At 34.7% G+C, this 22,202-nt stretch overlaps 1 protein-coding gene across 2 annotated transcripts in view; it reads right to left on the bottom strand.

Moving 5' to 3' along the window:
- Window positions 1–22,202, bottom strand: part of MED13L (mediator complex subunit 13-like) — a 257,483-nt gene that overhangs the window by 229,614 nt on the left and 5,667 nt on the right. For both annotated transcript variants that reach the window (XM_010828557.1, XM_010828558.1), the window contains exon 2: window positions 14,902–15,139. In XM_010828557.1, coding sequence (XP_010826859.1) covers window positions 14,902–15,139 — 238 coding nt within the window. The remainder of the gene's footprint in view (window positions 1–14,901; window positions 15,140–22,202) is intronic.

The following is a 22,202-nucleotide window of genomic DNA, read 5'->3' as shown; positions in this document are numbered from 1 at the left end:
TTTTCCAGAAATTTAGTCTCCAGAAAACAGTTTCATACTTAACACACCAGGATTTTTTTTTATGACATTAACACCACACTTCTGAGAAAATAATGAAGTTGTTAAAGACTCTCTAATATCAAATTTCTTCTCTAAATAACCCAAGACAAAATTCAGTGGAGTACTTACCAACATTTTGCAAAGCAGTTAAGACTAGCAGTTAAATATTCTAATGCTGGTTTTAGCAAAGAACTGACTACATTTAGAATTCCACGGTAATTTTAATTTTCTTTACTACTTTCAGAAATCAAAAAGCCCACAAAGGATGACTTTAAAGACTTTCTCAATTATAAAAGGAACACAAATGAGTTGGATAGATAATTTTTAAATGATCGAAACAAATGTATACCTCAAGAATTTACATCATAGTTCTTATAAGTTAGAAAGAAAGTATCATTGGATACTTAAAGCACAATAGTTAATTCCATACATCATTTTAGTTAACTCAAAATATTCTGGAAGAATATTAATAATAAGAGATGGAATTTATTCTTTTCCTATATATAACTGTACTGGTTTTTAATTTATATTGAATTTTAAAAATATATAATCAAGGAAAATGAAATGAAACATTTAAACATGAAAATTTAAATTATATTTATGTTAATGTAGTACATATTTCTGCCACATTATAAACTTAAGATAGATCAGCATTACAAATATATAAATGATGAAATAAATTTATTTCAGAAGAAAATAAATTCTACACCCAACTCATTCATTTCATGAACCTTTAAATGATCTTTAGCACTTCTTAAAGAGAAATATATAAATATGCAGATTGATTCATTTTTATGTTCATAATGTGACCCCAATTAAAATCCCAAGATAGCCAACAAACCAAACTTTCAAAAGCATTTATCTACTGTACATCAATTGTAGTTTAAATTCTGTAATTTCACATTTACATCATTTCCAAGGCAAAATAATTTTAAGAACGAAATGTTAACAGCAAAATTGAACCACAGTTATTCAAGAAATACTCAACCTTCTAAGGCCTAAAGATTGGATTCCAGAAAACTCTTGTTAAATTAAGTTCAGCTGCCAAACATCTTTTCATGTGAAACATCACAAATATCTGTAAAGCCACCTATGTAGACTAAAACTATAATATATGGATTAACTTTGCTGTGTTAGTGCTGTTATAAACTGATGAATCTTTTCACAAAACACATATTCAATAATCATAAAAATCTGAATTATTGTTCCAATGAATATTTTTCCAAACTCTATTTTCTTCTACTAGAGACTTTCAAGAGAAAACTACGAACTCATTATTTACAAGGGTGACTTCCATATTTCCCACTTCTTTCAGCAGGACACCTAAATACATAGATTGATTAAAGCAGACTATGACCAAAGGTTGTTTTGGTTTGATATACCTAGACTGCTGCTGCTGCTGCTGCTAAGTCGACTCAGTCATGTCCAACTCTATCCAACCTCACAGACGGGCAGCCCACCAGGCTCCCCCGTCCCTGGGATTCTCCAGCCAAGAACACTGGAGTGGGTTGCCATTTCCTTCTCCAATGCATGAAAGTGAAAAGTAAAAGTGAAGTCGCTCAGTCGTGTCCGACTCTTCGCGACCCCATGGACTGCAGCCTACCAGGCTGGTCCGTCCATGGGATTTTCCCGACAAGACGACTGGAGTGGGGTGCCATTGCCTTCTCTGATACCTAGACTGGCAGAGGTTAAATTTTATAGTCCATACACACAAGAGTTAATCAACCAAATAAGATGCCAGGTAAACTCTGGGGCACAACACTTAACCTTAGCAAAACTAAAAAGCTGGAAAAAGCTATGTGACTCTGCTATTTAAATAAAGCATCTCAACTACTAAACAACGGAACTAAAAAATTCAGTGGTTAGTTCACAGTCCCTCTAGTGTTCAACTAGTTAAATTAACAGTCTCAAAATGGTAAAGACTGCTGTTTATTTCATAACTATTAAATCTGTTCCACATATTAAATAAAATTGAATTAAAAAAAAAAACAAGGTACAAAAACATATCAACAAACTCTGAAATCTTTCCCTTAAATCATTCAAGTTAAGATATAAAAAGAATGAATGAATTCAGAATCATCTTCCACTGCAAGATTGATAATCAAGCACCCAGCATGATGCTTGGCACATAACAAGTGAACTATAAATATTTGATTGTTGTCTGGTTCCTACTTTCAACATATAATTATTTCAAGCCATCATTTATTTTTGGTTTATTACTACTATAAAATTAGAAACAATAAGCATAAATAAAAACTACTCTGCAAATAAAAAACACAAAATGTGGAAGAAAAATAGGCTTATTATGGCATGTAACATGAATCTGTAGTAATCCTTGTTAGTCAAATATTCCTGCCAATTGTCTATATGCAACAGTCAATAAAAAGTAGAAAACACTCTGGTCAATTAATAATTCACATACACCATACACTTACCATAATTTTCAAGGATCAGATCACCATCCCTATTTAGAATAATACAGAATACAATTTTAATTTTTTATTCTAAAATCCCTTCAGCACAGGCATAAGTATTATCAACCATCCTTGTACTGCCAAACCCAAAAAAACAATTATGAGACAACTTTTTGAAAAATCAAATGGCTACATGTTAATTTAACTAAGATGACACAGACAATGTCAAGTGAAAAAGAATTCAAATTTTATCTACAGGCAGAAATTATGACCAAAACTATGAATTATAAAATAAGTTCATAAAGATTTAAATATTTTCAAAGCAGAGTTCATTAAAGGAAAAGTATGACTATGAAAAGCATTGATTTACACAGCACTTAAAATCTATGAACTTTCCCTAGTTGCTTCATGTTGTATCATAAAGTAAAGCTGTAATTCCCATAGTATAGACAAGAATAAGTCAAAGCAAATTTAAATGACTTGTCTCTAATGAGACAAGTATCACAAGGAGAGACAAGTTGTGAAAATTCAAAATTTTTTTTAGTTTACTTATCATACTTACGGTCTCTACCTCTATAAAGATAAAAAATAATAAAAGAATGCTCAATTTCTTCCTGGCCTCTGCTACATTTTGGATATGTGAGAGTGAACAGGAGGGAGTAATTCACAACCCATGACCTATACTTCTGCTGAATGCCAGCTGAGCTAAGGCGACAAATGGAAACAGAGTTGTAATGGTTCCTAGCCAAGAAGGTGTGCTTGCTGAAGATGGAAGGGTTCTTCAAGCATTCTCTGTGAGACAGGGCTGCATTTCATGTGTGGTCAAATGCAATTTCAATTAACACAGGAAATTCAAGTAACTGCAGGTATATATGCAAGTACATTTACAAGCATCTTTGGAGGGACAGATCAACTCTGTGAATAGTTTTCGAAAAATGCCATTTTAGAATTATAGAACTAATTAAGTAACAACTTGCTATCTCAAATGTTTAGAAATTAATAGAACCAAAAGGCTATCTTTCTAACAAAAGAACAAAAGATGTATATTGACACACACACAAAAAGTCTGTCAAGGATTTCACTGAAAATGTTTGCCTAATAGTATACTAACTCATTTTATCATGTAGTCTATAGACATGATATTTAAAGAGGTCAGTAATTAAGGATTTCGGAGTGAGAAAGCTCAGTGAAAGCTTTCAATCTGATTCTATAGGAAAATATGCAGTTTACCAGTGAGCATCTCAGCCAAGCAATCTTAGCTAATGATTTCTACATAGCAAATATGAACTCTTGGGCTGGCGATTTATAACATAGAGAGGACAGCCAAGGTCATTCAATCTGTGACATAGTTATAAGTTAACAAGGCTTCTGACACATAAATATCATTAAGCACTTTAATCCAATAAACAGTGCTCTTCCAAAGCCCCTGTTCTACATGACACAAGCTTTTTTCCCACTGCCCAATACTTGCTATCTACGAATGAATAAAATAATTTATGGAAAATAATTCAATTCAATTAAGTTTAATAAAACCTTTAAAATTAAACTATGAAAAGCAATAACTCCCCCCAAAAATGAAGAAAATTATACTACTGTCTTCTTAATTTGGACTTAAAAGAGAAATCAATGCAGCAAGAAAATCTTTCAAATGTGGTCATATACTTTCTTTACAGGTCTTCTGTAAGAGCATGTTTTCCTATGCGATCCAGAATACTACAAGGACTTCATAGTGTGCAATGATGCTAAACTGATAATCTTCATACAAACTTTTCTTGCACTCATTCATTTACTAATTAACTTATCCTCTAAATATGTGCCAGGAATTATGTTGGTCCTGCAGTTACAACAATGGGCAAAGTCAGATGCAGGTCTTACCCCCAGCACATTTCACAGCCTACAGGGAGCTTCCCATCTCATCCTATCCAAAACTTCCCCAAATCCCCAACTACCTATTAAGTCCAAACTCCTCAGCCTAGTATTTAAGCTCCATCACCATCAGGCACAAGCACGCAGTTTCAATCAACTTATCTTTAACTCTTCCCCCACAGATACTGCAAACTTTCCTACTCTGTATCTTTGCACGTGCAATTTCATATACCTGAAATGTTCTTGCCATGACACAGTCATATACCCAAATTCTACCCACTCTTTAAAGTTCAGCTTAAGAATCAATTGTTCCTCAAAGTGCTGCCTCTTTCCAAATAACTCCAATAAGACTGTGTGTGTTCCTCTCAGGACATTTGCAGTAATGCTCTAGGTACATGTGTTGTGTCCCCTATTAAGAGTGTCTGTTTCTGAAGAACACAGTATGTTTCTGATTCATTTCATATTCTGTACAGCACCTAAAATAATGCAGACTCAATAAATATCTGCTGGCTAAATACATGATGGTAACTCTAAGTATTAAAGATCATTAAAGAGCAATAATACTTTACAAAGCTGAAAGGATGCTTTAAAAACATCCTTTTGTACGTTATTTTACTGCTGTTACAAAATACTATAAATTGAAACATGGGGGCAATTGAGCTGAATCAGTATTCCAGGACATCTGAGGAAGATGTTCTTGCCCAAGTGTATTCTACCTCATTGCCCAACCATGCTGTGCATCAAATTGATATCTGTGCACATCAGGACTAATCACAGAGAGCGCTTCATTTAAGTCATTTAACCCTTTTATTGGTAAAATTTGCTTTGAAAAATTGTAAGTCACTCAGTTGTGTCCAACTCTTTGCGAGCCTATGGACTATAGCCCACCAGGCTCCTCTCTCAATGGGGATTCTCCAGGCAAGAAAACTGGAGTGGGTAGCCAGTCCCTTCTCCAAGGGATCTTCCCTACCCAAGGATCGAACCCAGGTCTCCCACACTGCAAGCGGATTCTTTACCATCTGAGTTACCAATGGCTTATGCTTATTAAGAATGGGTTTAAGGGCTCTGGCTATCTGAGTTCTGGTTAATGAAACCTTTTCTATAGCAACCAGGTATGTGTTCCAACCCCAGATGTGCTACTGGAATCAAGGGCTCCTCCTTGTTATACTCTTCATGAAACCAAGAAACGGCCTGATAAATGTCTCCATAAAAGTCACTGCCAACAAATGTTCCTTCCTTCCTAAACAGAGTTGCATGTAATTTGTCCAAGAATGCCAAGGCAGGCGCCCTTTCCATTATTAATATCTGCTAGGCTACTTTTAAAATAAGTTAAAAATACACTGCCTAAAACTGAACTGACAGTATCCAAATTTTTCTCCTTTAGACTAAATATATTTCAATGTGAATAATCTGCCCTCTTATAAATAGCAAACATCAAAGCTGCTTACATTTAAACAAGCCCAAGATTACCAGTGAAAAAAATAATCTTAATGAAGAGACCTCATCTTGATGATGTTCACACTTTCCTTCTTCAGGCAGTCACTCTACAAATATTTACTTATCTCCAACTGAAGGCATAGAATAAGCCTTCAAGAAGATGAGCAAAAAGTCTTATCTCCCCCTAAGGCTAGTAAAGCCATAAATAAAGCTAATGTTTTAATGAAATATATTTTGCATATGACATTATATTAAATATGAGGAAGGGGTTTTTCATGACAAATCTGTGAATGCGCTACCTTTCAACTTACCACTGTATACACACAATCCTTTTCAACATAAAAGCACTCTATCCAATTTTTAATCTTAATATTTAATTTGTTTTAAGTCAAGCCAGTTTTGCTGCATGATCAACTGCAAACCACAGGTATTATTCTACCACAACAGCCTGGTAACTGGCTCATATTCAGTTACACTATCACAGCACACACACACACACACACACACACACACACACACAAGACTAACTGTATGATCATGTGGCTACTGCAGAAGGCCTTCAAGCTCAATCCTAGGTGGGCCTCAAGAGGATAATGCTTATTCTGTTGAAGTCACAGACAAATCACAGTACCACAGAGCCAGGATCAAAACGAGACCCAACTATACCAAGAGTACATTTAATCAATATTGGGTTTATAAGAAATAGGTATGTGGCCCAGTACTTGTGGGAAATTGTACAGAAATATGTACACAGATGAAGCAGTAAAGAGAATTACTGAACACTTACTAGCCATAATATATTCAATGAAAAACTCCTCAGGTAGCATCAGGACAATTTTAGGCATGAAATATTTAAAGCAACAGAATCCAATTTCATAATTCTCTAGTGCTTAAAACATTTCTAAACCTTTGAGATCTTTTGGGAGGAGGGAGGAAAGAAGCATATACTATGTGTTATTTCTGCCATTAAAACATTTTTTATACAGAACAAAAAATTCTAGCTCCTAACTGAATCATTTTGCTGTTCATCTGAAACACTGCAAATTAACTATATTCCAATATAAGATACAAATTCAATTTAATTTTTAAAAATACTAATAAATAAATAAAGTCAAAAAAACATAAGCCCTATGTCCAGAATTAAGCAAGTCAGTGCTCTATCTGTAAGTTCAGAAAATAGATTTTATTAGATACATAGATAATAGAACTCTAATAGTTTATTTTAAATGATATGGTAGAACTGAATTACTCTATGAGTAAATCACACAGTTTATGTTATATAGAGCTTTAGAGACAATAATGGCTTTAATTAAGGCATAAAGTATGGATCTGAGTTCCATTACAACTAGTGATATGACTAGGTCATGGACTTTTATAAGCATCCATTTCCCTGTGGGTGTGCTAACTCAAATGTATGAATGGACAGGACACTCAAGGAGTCCTCTCAATGATGAACCACCAAGATTCAGCCCCACTTTCTTCCTTCCTTTAAAAAACCTAGTTTTATTTTAGAGACTTCTAATTTTATCTTCTATATAAAACACTTCAAACAGTAAGACTGACTGAATATGTCAGCAAAGGATTTTCTTGTAAAGTGTGTAGCAAAAAGTGTTTTGTTCTCTAATGTGTAATTTTATATCTACATCACTCAATTTTAATCTCCAAATACGTATTTTTTCTTGAATTAATTAGGCCTTTAAATTAACTTTTTCTCCAATTTAGCACATTTTAATTTCTTAGATCAATCTCTCTGAACAAGAGATAAAGAAATTGCTTTACTGGACAAAGAAATCTTTATAGTACTTTAATGCATAGGAACCTATTTTAAATCTTAAAAGTATTCTATTAAAATAGAACAAGATTTTGAACCGTGTTCATCACTAAAACTACTTACGTATCAAGCAAAAAGAAAAAAACAAAAGCTGGAATACACCGAGAAAGTTTACCTACTTTTAGGTTAATTTGCAACCCTACTTGTGGTGGTGACTTTAACACCTCATTACTGGGGAGTTTTATTCAGGTTTACTTTATAGAGTAGGTAATTTTATATATAATGCTTATACATACTTACCAAAACATAAATCTACACACACACACACACACACACCCTGCAAATCAAATGATTTAACTTTTCCCTAAAGCAACCATCTTTAAAGTATAATTTTTCTTACCGTTTAATTTTCATATCATTAGAACATAAGTCCTTTACATGCTATTTCACTACAATCTCTATATAAATGTCTCATTTTTCATAGAAAAAACTAATTACATGGTTCAGTAAGTTGCCTGTGGTAACACATCGATTTTATTTACATTCAAAAACTAGACTTCAGCTTATTCTCTCAATTTCAAGCACATTTAGCTTAATAATTCTATCTAATCCACTACATCTTTTCCTATTCTTCATATGAAAGAATTCTGAAATCTTAACCATCATTTTACAATATAAATTTACTGCTTACCAAAGTCTTAATAAGTATTTTACTTTCTCTTTTAAGAATAAAATGTATAATTTTCTATTAAATCTTTCAGTAATTACACACTAGAATCACTTGTATAATCATACAATGAAAACTATTACTATTTTATAGTTTTTTAGCAAGCTAATTCTTTCAAAACAAAACACAGTGAAAACAAGGAATACTTTATAACTACTCAGAACTAGCTACCATTTACCACTCGGTTCATGTTTTCCATCAAAGTGTTTGCTTCTTTTGAAACATAAATGTATTTTTCTATTATCCTCCACAAAGCAAATATGAAAATTAAAGTAACATTTACTTTTCAGATACACTGTGTTAACAATCTCAAGAATTATTAATGCCATGTAATGAAATCTCCATATAAATGTTGATACATAAAATATTAATATTAGAAATCTAGAATGTTGTAGAATGGTATAATTCACTTGTTTTCAAAAACATTAGATTTATACACTTGAAGAATAAATAAATGCAAACAATGTGAAAAAAGCTTTTTCAATCTAGCCAGAGATTAATTTTAATGAATCATAAATGAACTATCAATAATGACAAAACAGATATAAAAGCAGAGTGGAAAGTCAGGGATCAGAAGAAATTTCTTTAGAAGAAAAATTCAAACTAAATGACGTTTTACCTAATTTCATTCCTATTAATTTTATATGTAAAGGTGTCATTACGTTCAGAGAAAGCAATTCTTTTTCATTGCAACTGAGAATAAATCCATTTACAATGCTGACTAAAATTCATTTCATTTAGTCAAAGATAATCAGAAATCACCAAAACCCAACTGAAAATTCACACTGTTAAGATACACATACATGGTAATACATTCCTGTGTAGACATACTTCATTGTCTATGATTTTATGAAAATTCAATGCCAACACTTCTCTTTTTAGTATTCTAAGCAATAAGTGGCTATTAATTTTCAGAGTTTGGCTTGATCAACATAATTTGCCTTTGCGAGCTCTTGAATGTTTTTCATCCTTTCTTCTCTCCTCTGCCTGCCCCCCATCTTTCTCATGACTTCAGAACAATCTTCATTTGAACTTTTAACTGCTTTTGTAAAAGCAGATGATTGAAGAAGTACTCTATCTTTAAACAGGTTCAGGTTCTTCCTCAAGCCAGAGTGAAAAGTTATGGGGGAAAATAACAATCACAGTCTCAAAGTTTTGCCCCAAACTTAACAGTTACAAAAGTAGGAGGGCATCTTTATACTGGATATTTACACCTCACTGAGAATCAAAAACAGAAATAAGAATGCCTTAACTAGGTTTCAATCTTCTCACATCATCAAATAATTCAAAATTTCAAGTGTATTTATTATAAATCAACCTTATGAAAGGATAAACCATGCTATGTTAGAATCATTTAAGAGGTTTTTCATTCATTCATTCAATGAACGTTATTAAGCACATACACAACTAATCTGTGTAAGATACTTCTTCTGGACCAGGAGTTCTTTGGGTCAAGCCATCTCCAATCCCTAGAAGTCTGTGCTTGCTCTTTGTATGATTTTGGGACTCAAAGATTGCATGTCTTTCCCATTACTGACTAACAGGCAATGAAATAACCAAACAATTGTGTTTATAAAATGATTCTGTTTGGTAAATAAGAAGTCAATTTAGCATAATATATTATTCTCTAAAAATCAAACTGAAAAATGTGGCAAAGAATTTAGTCAAGCAAAAACAGCCCAGTTATAATAAAATAAAACGGGCAAAAACTATCAATATAAAGTTCAGTACATAGTCATTGGTATTTTTCAATTTAAATCTGTATCCTAAACTAAAAACATTTAATAACTCAATTCAGAATAAAATATTACAATATTATGGTCTTCCTGCCCATATTCAATATCTTATATATAATCTTTCTAATTATCTTTCTTGATCAGAAACCTGTAACAATTCCTCAAAATCTATCAGATTAAGTCCTTGCTTCAGTGAACTCCACACTATGGCCCACCTCCCCACTTTTTGTTTCCCCCAACTATCTCACTCATATCCCACGTTCTGGGCAAGCCTGCCTCTTCCACAGTTCATTCACTGCCTGAAGGCCCATTTACAGAGGCTACTTTCTCTGACTAGGGCAAATTCTATTGCAACCTATGTAACAGATGTATCCTGTAAGACACCGCAAGCCTCACAGCCTCTGGGCTTCACCCCTATCTCCCTATCTCTTTCCCTGAAGTCGCATCTGGTACTTCTGCGAGATCCCTAACTTAAACATTTGGAGCTTACTCCACTATATCATCATTATGGACTCATTTAGCTGCTTCCCCAGTAAGACTGTGAGCTCCTTAAAGATGAGGATTCATTTTTACACATCCAGGGCTGATCACAGCTCTTGCCTAATAGAGACTGAATAAACAGACCAGAAACCAAGGTTTCTCGCTAGGACTTACAGTGTTCTTGTGAAAACTTTATAGAACACTTATTTATGCATTAGTCCTGGAATTGAGGGCTTCCCTGGTGGCTCAGACGGTAAAGAATCCGCCTGCAATGCAGGATAGCTGGGTTCAATCCCTCGGCTGGGAAGATCCCCTGGAGGAGGACATGGCAACCCACTCCAGTATTCTTGCCTGGAGAATCCCATGGACAGAAGAGCCTGGCGGGCTACAGTCCATGAGGTCGCAAAGAGTTGGACACGAATGAGCGACTCAGCACAGCACACACCTGGAACTGAATGTTTGCTAATGTGGAAAGCAGTCAATCTACTGTATTTCTCTTATATACTTACAGTGTTCCCTGCATTATACATATTTGTGTGCCTGTCTTATATCCTTTTCAGACTATAATTTATCAAGGGTAGAGATTTCAAAACCCTATAATTGGACCTGCTGATACAGGTACTTAGAGATGGAAACAAGGAAGGAAATACTTGTATATTCAGTATTCAGCCAGTGTCCTTTGATACCTCTATGTGGAAAAGGCAGTAAAGTTACAAATCTACATTACAGGGATCCAACAGAGTCAAATCTTAAAGTTCTGACCTCTTTACAACATAATTTAAGGTCTGTTATGAAATTCTGTTTACAGACTCTATCTAGACAAATTTCCTATGAATAGGAACATCTTCACTGCTCTCAGTTTATTATTCTCAGTTATTCGACATTAACAAACTCAAAAATGATTACTTCAATCTAAAAGTATACTTTAAAAAACTAGTATTTGACAAATATCAGCAAATAGTGAATGTTATACCACACAGACCAACTGCCAAAATGTTTTCATTTTAACGTCTGAGTTAATTGCTGGTACTGAAGTAGCAGCAGTAGTCACAATTCTAGATTAGCTTGCTCTCTGTGCTTTTCTGAGTACTTAAACATTTTTTATTCTTGTAACCCAGTTTAGAGTGAGGAAACTGAAGCACGAATAAGGTAAATAACTAAACCAAAGATACAGAGCAAGCAAGTCAATAAGCAGGGATTGAAACCCAAACCTCTGAACCACTATGCTATACAATATAAACAACAACTCCCTGAACAAGAGCCCAAAAGTGTTCATCCAAGTGACAGAGACCAGTTATAAACGTATCTTAGTCTTCTCATAGACTATTTCATAGGTATTTTAAGCAATTGAACAAAAAATGTAATATAAAACTATGTGTATCCTACAGGATTGTTCTCCTTCTGCATATACTTAAATATAATGCTTTGTGACATTTCTTAGTAGAATGCTATTTGGGCTTAACTGTAAAAACAAAGGTTAAATGCCTAATAGCATAACTAAAAAGCATTTTTTTAAAGGACAGTAAAATGTCCCTTAAAAATAGAGAATGCTACAAATAATGGTACCATTATCTTAATATTAAAGGACCCTGACAAAATTTACTTTAGTCAAAATGGAATCATTCTTACACATACTAGAGAATGAAACAGATCAAAAGTATCCTAAATCTGTGTGACTGCCATTACAATACTCCCCTGGTATCCTTTTTTCATGATTGCTCTACATGTCATATTCTCCCTCACTTGAAACAAAGCAGTCTTTATGTCACTCATTTTTCTAATTAAGTTTCATATATTTCCTAATATTAGTTGAAACGTAAAACTACTCTTTGCAACCACTTTTACCTACAGAAAAGATCATTTGCCTTGATCTAATAAACTTTCACACTTTCAACATATTAAAAAGAGTAGATGTACTTAACAAAGTTATGATTGTTTCATCACGCTAATACTTCCCTGGTGACATACCAAAAAATAAACAGTTTACACTGTTTTCAGACTCAATAGGGAAGAAAATTAAAACGCAATCATTCTCAGGCGAAAACATTCATAAGACACCGTTAAGTGAAAAGGGCTGAGTTAAAAAACAGTATGATACCACTTTCATTTATACACAGAAACACCAAACATTAAAACTCTGCTTTAGACTTCGGGATTCTTGTTTTTTTGTTTTCTTCCTTTGGCAGTTCTGTTTTCCTAACTTTCTAATTAAAGTGTAATATTTCTGTAATTTATAAAACGATCTAAAAGAATTTAATCTTCAATATGTACCACAAAAAACACTTAAAACATGAACAAATGTACATAGGCAATCTATAGCAACTATAAAATATTCAAACAGGCTACATCTTTTCGTTAACACAGTAACAAAATTCATGAGAAATAACACAGTAACTTAGCAAGTTATTTCTAAAAACACTGACCATGTGCCTTTTTGGTATGGATAAATAACTTTATACATCAACTAAATAAGCTTAAGTAATAGTTGGGCTTGGTTTCATCTTCATTATAAAATGATTATTTGTGTTGCTAACAGTAAAGACCAGACCAAAAAGTTAAAACATAAAGGATCAACAGGGAAAAAGAAAGAGAGTGAGACTGAGTCAGAAACAATCACAGAAAATGAAGGGGAAAGAAATGGAAAAAAAAAAAAAAAAGTTATATTCCTCTACCATGTGTGCAAAATACTGTGAAAGAAGAAAAAGATATGCTTTGATACTTAAATGGACAAATATAAATGCTATCTTTTAGGAGGTATTTTATTTTAAAAACTCTGATTAAACGGAAACCAGATGTTTAAAACTAATTTTACCTGAGTTCACTGCAAACTACATGTAATAAGCTTTGAGATGTACATAATTCTGAGATTTTGCTGACTAACCAGCTAGGTAAGCAATCTTACCCAGAATAGATTCTTATATATATATAAACCAAATACTCTAAAAAACTATGGGAGAAAGGTTTGAGCTGAACAAATGGACCATAAAGTAAACAGCTCAATTAGTCCACTGTGGTTTACTGCCCTCTGGCTGTTGTGGCAGGAGATATCACAGATAAAAAAAAGTGGCTGTAAAGAAAAGCCAGGAAGGTGTCAAGCAGAAGTTGGCGGGAAATCCTTTAGGGAAATTTAGATGCTTTAAAATAGATCCTCAGATACATTAAAATTAGTTTTACTCCTTCCTATAAAAAAAAATTAAATATACGCAGTAACAAAACATTCAAACACTAACCAAAATTTTTCAACCACAAATTAATAAGAGTAATTTAGCCATTATAACGGAGAAGGCAATGGCACCCCACTCCAGTACTCTTGCCTGGAAAATTCCATGGACGGAGGAGCCTGGTGGGCTGCAGTCCATGGGGTCGCTAAGAGTCGGACACGACTGAGCGACTTCACTTTCACTTTTCACTTTCATGCATTGGAGAAGGAAATGGCAATCCACTCCAGTGTTCTTGGCTGGAGAATCCCAGGCATGGGGGAGCCTGGTGGGCTACCATCTATGGGGTCGCACAGAGTCGGACATGACTGAAGCGACTTAGCAGCAGCAGCAGCAGACATTATAAATGCTGGCTCTAGGAGACTAAGTCCAAAAGAGTTAATGACCTATCCGAACTAAAAATCAGAATTAGCCCTGATTTAGAAAAATTCTTTAGCATACTAGACGAAAACATTTAAGGAAAGAGGTAAAAAAGTTTTACTAGAAATTCAAAGAATATCAATAAAATTTCCTCTGGTTATAAATTGGTGGTAAATACAGAAAGTATCGATAGCTCAGAAAAATCAAAGTCTTATACTAATTCAAAATTTCCAGATATCAGAGGTAATCTGAAGTTAAACATTAGGCAGCATTAGAGCAAATAATTCCTGGAATCACCTACTTACATAAAAAGCAGGAACAAAACACAGGAAAACATGCTACATCAAAACCAGAGTAGATTCTTTACATAAATCTTTCTTTAAATATACTATGCAATGACACCTCATAGTTCTGTCCAATAAGGCTTGCACTAAGTTTCTATTATCACTTTACAATTTTCCACCAGAGCTCAGCTGGCAAAAACTATAACAGCACGAGTCCAAAAAGAAAAAAAAATTCTTTTCATTTCACTGACTTGCTCTAATAACTCACATTTCACTATCATTTTAATACAGTAGATCTTAGCCTCAATTCCAACCCAAACACCCAGGGGACACTATACTTTAATAGAGTGGCTCTCAAGGTACTGAGTCCCAGTATGAATGGGAAAGAATCTGAAAAAAAAAAAAACAGGGGTGGAAAGAAGAGGGGTGAGTAAAGAGGTTCCTTTGACACAAATCCATTAAATACTTGGATTTTTCTTCTTAGCAAGTCTTAATAACCTTTTCAGAATTTACCACTATTCAAAACATATATAATGCAGATAGTTTTTAAGAAAAAACAAAAAACTTACCCTGTAGTTCATGATGTATTACACCCACTAGATTGGGTTCGTCTCCCCACCAGAATATCCATAACTCTTTGCAATCTGGTTTGACATCACGGCGCCATACACACAGCAAGTTGGCTTGGAGACAGCGGATGAAACTTAACAGGATTGGATCATCTTGGGCTGGGGCTGAAATTATGGGTCCACAGTCCCCGTGCCCTCCAAAATTGTACCTACGCCATTTGATTCCTGTGAGTTCAGCCTGGAAAAAGAAAATTACAATTTTGACTGTTTTCTTCACATAAAGAACACTAAAAACAGGCTTCAATACAGAAAAATAAATCTGCTAAAAATAATATTTACAAATTTCTGTCAATCCTTGATTTTTTTTAAGGGGGTAGAAAGTTCATTTCTTCCTATCAAGATTTCTAAATACATTATGTATCAAAATACAGCAAAAAAGTAATCATTTCCTGTTGAACCGTTTTTTATCTATTATTTACTATAAAGTCCCTATACATAAAACTTTCTGTATTATTATTCCTTATTTAACTCATAAATTACATTTAGAAATCAAGAGTCTGTAGAACTGAAATAATTTCTTTCAAAGAATTTCCTCAATTTCATCCCATCCAGAAACTATAGTTTAAATCTTTTTTAATTGGGGAAATACAATGCAGTAACATAGTACTTCATTATGAAAGCCAAAATAACCTGCTAATAAACTAATGGAATGTTATCGGCAATTTATTCCTGCTATTTAGTGTGTGGCACACAGAAAAGCTTTCCTTCTATAACAATTCCCTAGTGCAGTTTGGTCTTTTGTTTTTAAAACACATTTTGAAACATAGTAACTTTAAACCAGCTGAGAGCAGATCCTCTATCTTTGATCTGTCTTGTGAATTTGTATTCTAAAATTTCTTAAGTATTAAGTTTAAAAAGAACGAAGTTTCAAGGATGTTTCAACACAAACAAAAGCTGAATTCCTTACTTGACTAGGAACTACAACTATGTATTCAAAACTGATAGTAAAACTTATTCATAACATAATTCTGTACAAAAGAGTCCATGTATCCCTTGCATTTAACCCTTACTCACTCATATTCCCCCTCCTCACACCACTCCCAACCACCAAGTTAGTAATTTTTGTCAAGTTGCTTTTCGAAAAACAAGAACCACAGGTGAGAAAAATAACTGTTACCTTCTACTAGCATAACTAAAACAAGCTGAAGTCCTAAAACAATCACTATAAAGAACATCTCCAAGAAAAAATTATCAGTTTTCTTCAATCCCCAAAAAAGCATCACTAAAAGAAAATGATTCCAAAAATACAAACACCCAAACTAGAACTGTCTGAAATTCACTAATTTTTCCTTTCACAGTATGAGATGTGGAAATCTAATCTTTAATGAAAATTCTCAGTAAAACCTGGTATTGGCATCATTTAGGCTTTCTCTTTGGACCACTTGGTTTTTCCTCCAACTAAATATACCTGGCCAAGGAAAAGGTTCAAACAAAAAAGTAAACTAATCACACAAGAAATAATTATTTTCCATTATCATATGAGAAATAATTATCAGCATACTTTCCTGTTTTTCTGTACCTAAACATTTTGAAGTTTACATGTTTTCATATCCTTTTTCATTTACTATAAATATTTTTTATATTACTAATTACCATTCAAAAATAATATTTTCATACTACTCACTGCTTGGAGAAAACAATTTATTCAATAACAACTGGACAATCTTCATTTTTCTCACTATTATAATTATTATAACTGGAGAACATCCTTGAACATCATTTTCCTCAATTATTTCCTTAGGAGAGATTGTTCGATGCAGAATTACCAGAGACTACAAATATTTTAGTCTTTGGTAAACTCACAAAAGAATGCTACCATATTGCTTTTCAGTAGTCTCATCAACACAAATAACCTCCTCCCAAACTGCCTATCTTTAAAAACTCCTATCAGTTTAATAAAATGGTATGTCCTTGTACTAACTGGTAGTCCTCATTCCACTTAGAGAAAATCATTATCATATATTTGATCTGATTTGAGCCAGTTTTCCTGGGTTTGACTTCCAGCTCTGTACTTATTAGCTGGAGGCAGAAGTATCCAGCAAATCATTTAATCTTGGTCTCTCAGTTCCCTTACAAGTAAAATGAGAATAATGGTATTCAGAATTGATCAAATGAGTTAGTATACACAGACAGTGCTTAGGACAGTGCCTGGCACAGGGCCAAAAACATAAATGATACTGTGTCATTACTAGTATAGTTGTACTGCTTCCCTTCAGTTGTCTGTGTTTTCTATCATATAGATTTGTTTCTTCAAATAAAAGCAATATGTATGTATCTGTTTATGTTTTAATCAGAAAGCCAAAGATCAAGCTTTAAATATGTATCAAAGAAGGTATTAAATAAAAAGACTACGTGGGAGCAATTGAAATCAGAAAAGTAGAAGACTTGTTCAATCACTCAGTGGTGTCCAACTCTGTGACCCCATGGGCTGCAGCCAGCCAGGCTCCCCTGTCCATGGGATTTGGGGGTTGCCATTTCCTCTTCCAGGGGATCCTCCCAACACAGTGATTGAACCTGCATCTCCTGCACTGCAGACAGATTCTTTCCCACTAGAAGACTAACTTTTCTTTCATCACGTAAACAAGCATTCTATGCCCAAGGATCCTGAGGAAGTGCGGGGAGAGGGAGGTAAGGGGGGGAATGAAAATATACCAATGAATGCGAACCACTCAGCAGTCCATCGGGTCACAAAGAGTCAGAAACAACTGACAGACTAACACTAATGTTTACACTAAACGTATTTAAAAGGTTAGAAAATTTAAATATATCAGATATTTAAACATCAGGTGAGTCAGTTCCCAAGAAAATCTATGAACCGCAATTTACTCACGAAAATCTACGAACCGCAATTTACTCACAAGAATAGTTTCACCTGTAACATCCAATATGGCTCGGCAGACAAAAATACTTGGCTCTGATTCAGGAGAATGGTTTCCTAATCCTAGCACTTCCACTAACTTCCTATCAGTGCTTCTATGGTCTCAGTGGTAAAAGAAAGCCGCTGCCACCTGCTCTCTATTTTTATGGAGTTCTTCTAGCAAGTGATATAATACAAATGCAAGTGACATTACTTCAAAGCTACAAACTTAATCTCTTTATAACTAATTCAGCCAGAAGTACTAAAAATGTCCAGTCATTTAAAAACAATTTACCCCTTTACCTTAAAGCTAAATATCACTATACCAATCTTCAACGGAAAATGTAACAATGAAACACCATTAAAGCCTAACATATATCTAAGTATAAAATGAATGTTCAAAGATTTAGCTTTACATTTTGAATTAGTGATGGACAGGGAGGCCTGGCGTGCTGCGATTCATGGGGTCGCAAAGAGTCGGACACGACTGAGCGACTGAACTGAACTGACTGAACTGAAGAGGAAAAATGATTGAAACACTTTGTCCATGAAAAAAAAATTTTATCATGGATATAGATTCAATTACACTATTAAAATGTCCTTACATGCCATGATCATGTTTATAGTTAAAAATCAATTCCACACAAAGGTCTGGTGACCCCATTTCTGACAAATGTATATCTCCAAGACTCAATATTCTTGAGGCAATCCTTTAAAATATTTCTAGATGCAAATTGTCCCCAAAATGAAACTATTTCTCACTGTCAAAGATAAACAATCCATATTTATACTTAAGATTGTTGTTGTTCAGTCGCTCAGTCGTGTCCAACTCTTGTGACCCCATGGACTGTAGCCCACCAGGCTCCTCTGTCATTGGAATTCTCCAGGCAAGAGTACTGGTGTGGATTGCCATTTCCTTCTCCAGGGGATCTTCCCGACCCAGGGATCAAACCTGCATCTCCTGGGTTGGCAGGTGGATTCTTTACCACTGAGCCACCAGGGACTCCCTAAGCTTAAGATTACATAGTTTTAAAAATATAGAATCAAAAGTATAAATATATAAATATTTTTATTCATCACCTACTTAATACCAGGCACCACAGCAGGGTCTTCACATAGAATTTCTAATATGAGGCACCATACTAGGCTTCATATGTAATTTCTACATATGAGGCCTTCATATGTAATCTCTAATCTTGGCCAACAGCTAAAGAAATTAGAAGTCAGAAAAATTAAATAACTCTTCCATAACCACACAGGTAGCAACTGGCAAATCCCAAACATAACTGAATTTGAAGCATGAATTCTTTCTACTCTGCCATAATGTTTCATAGGGCTAATGGTAACAAGTAGCCCTAGAGGATTATAAAATAGTACAAAGAAACTGTCATCAACTCAAGTTAGCAATGACAAGACCTCATGGCCATACATTCCAATTTAAGAAAGTTCATGAATCTTTCTTCACTCTTCCTGAGTTATTAAGAAAACTAGTATAAGACTGCTCACTACACCATCCCATAAACAGAAGAGATTAATTTCACTCAGATAATTACATACTCCTGTACACATTACCACTGTAAGACCATAACCACACAAGCTAATTCTTAGGGTATGTATAACAAACCAATAAAATAACTACTCTAATAGTAACAGAGACTGGAGGGAAGTTTTCTCAGCAATGGCTAGTATCAGCTGCAAAGGTAGTCAAGGTCCTTGGGGAATTGAACTTAACCAGAAGAGACTCTCCCAGCCAAAACAGTAGCTCAATTCAGAATGGTTCTAACTAAATTGCAACAGAATCAGGATAACTGCATTTTCTTATGACATGAATGTATTTAAAGAAAATTTATATTGAATCTTACCATCCTAATCTTTAGGTACTAATGTAAGAAGTGAGCTGATAAATTTTCCCACTGGAGGTCACTTATTTGCACTGACCCACTGCAATCAGATCCCTTGTGACCAACATACATCAATACTTGCAAAGTGGCTCTCCAAAGTTAACTGTATTCAGAGGCCATGGAATAGAGTAAAACTAATGTAACTTGACAGAGAAGGCAATGGCACCCCACTCCAGTACTCTTGCCTGGAAAATCCCATGGACGGAGGAGCCTGGAAGGCTGCAGTCCACTGGGTCGCTAAGGGTTGAACACGACTGAGTGACTTCACTTTCACTTTTCACTTTCATGCATTGGAGAAGGAAATGGCAACCCACTCCAGTGTTCTTGCCTGGAGAATCCCAGGGACGGGGGAGCCTGGTGGGCTGCCGTCTATGGGGTCGCACAGAGTCGGACACAAGTGAAGCGACTTAGCAAGCAAGCAGTGTAACTTGAGAAGAATGAACCCCGGGTATATTATGGAAAGAACACTGGCTGCAGGTCAGGAGACCAAGGCTCTAGTACTAGTTTTTCAACTATTTAGCTAAATGGTATCAGGAAATCTCCATCTTAGGGCACCTTGGCAAGGTGATACGGCTGACCTAGATACTATAAAGAGCTCATGTCTCCTGACCCAAGCTAATTACATCCCACTCACAAACGTGACTTGTAAATGAAACTGACCCTCATTAGAGACATTTGAATTTTCAAGAAATAGGTGAAATAAAGATTTCTCAAACTACAGAACAAGCAGCTTAATATCAATCCTTGGCAGGATTCTAGGATGATCTGTAGAAAAGGCAGATGTGATCATCTGGGACTAACGTGAGTACATGAGGAAATTTCAAGTCTGCCTCACACCACTTCCTCCTGTGATAGGGTTACTACGCTAGCAGATCAGAAAAATATAGCTAACAAACATATTAAGTCACCTCTCAACGAGTCAAAGGAAAGAAAAAAGTTAGGATAACAGAAAACGTCTGTTAAAACATAACTAATCAGCTCCAGGTAAAGATGGCAGAACAAATACACACATCTGCTTTTGCTCGCTCTTAAATCCCTCAAAAAACCCAGTAAAGAAGTTTGTTTCTTTGTTTTGTTCCCTTAAATCAGAAAATCACAACAGTAGGTAGCAGAGATGAGAGCATCCAGATTTTTAAAGGTAAGTAGCCAACGCTCAAGAGGTCAGGAGCCTTATAGTACCTAAGAAAACTGAATCTGGGCTGTGGTGAAAGCAAAGCTACAACCCAGTTTACACAGAACGATAAACACAGGTACAGTCGTCCCTGAGTATCCATGGGGGATTGGTTCCAGGACACTCCACAAATTATCAAAATCTGTGGATGCTCAAGTAGTTTAAATAAATGGTGCATAATTTGCATTTAACCTATGCATATCATTTAACCTATGCATATAATTATCAAAGAACTAAAAGGGCTCTTAGAAATTTTAAAACAATGATGCCAGAAACGATAAAACATCCAGAAAAGGGCTGGAAGATAAAGTTTCTCCCAGAAAGTAAAGCAAATAAAAATAAATAAATAAAAATAGGAGGGTGGGGGGAGATAAAACTAAAGGATCAGCCCAGGATGTTCAAAACCAAATAAAAGAGCTTTCAGAAAGGGAAAACACAGAAAATGAAAGAGGAAATGACCAATAAAATGATTCAAGAAAATTTTGAGGGGTGAAGAGGTAAGGGTGGGGACAAAAATGCAAATTTCCAGATTGAAAGGGACTCACAGAAACCATATTACTGTAAACTTTCAACACAATGCAGACAAAGACAAGCGCCTCAAAGCTCCCATATAGTAAAACGGGGTCAGGAATCAGAAGGATTTCTGACTTCTCAACAGTAATACTAGAAGCAAAAAGGCAACGGTGTAGTATCTCCAAAATTCTAAAGAAAAAGTATTCCAAACTAAACATCTATGCCGATCTAAATTATCTATGAAGTGTAAAAGCAGAATACATTTTAGAATATGCAATGTGTTTTTTAAAAAAATAAAAGGCACCCTTTCTTAGGAAGCTACTGGAGGCATACTCCATGAAAAGGAGGGAATAAACCGTAAGTAGCCATGAGATTTAGGAAATAGATTCAACATGGGAGGGAGCAAACGAAGCCCTAAGATTACAGGAAATAATCAGATGATCCCAGGTTGTGAACTGTGCACCAGTTAGAGGGCAACCAATCCAGATTATAAGAGGTCAGATGGCTCCAGGGAAGACCCTGTCACAAATCTGGAACTGACAGAACACCGGATATTTGAAAGTCTTTTAAATGGAGATTCAAATATTAGGCAAAAGGTTTGGTGATGAATTAGTAAAAAATACATAGAAAAGTAAATAGTCCAAAAGCAAGCAAACAAAATCCAGATAATTACCATCTTCGAGTTACACAGAAAAGAAAAAGTAATCAGAGTTTACTCGATGGCTCTGCCATATATTAACATAATCAAGTGAATGTTAACACTGAATACTGAGCTAACCAAAATTACAATACAGCTATT

Source organism: Bison bison, unplaced genomic scaffold (genome assembly GCF_000754665.1).
Source record: "Bison bison bison isolate TAMUID 2011002044 unplaced genomic scaffold, Bison_UMD1.0 scf7180017864495, whole genome shotgun sequence".
NCBI lineage: Eukaryota > Metazoa > Chordata > Mammalia > Artiodactyla > Bovidae > Bison > Bison bison.
This window is presented reverse-complemented; position numbering and strand designations above follow the sequence as displayed.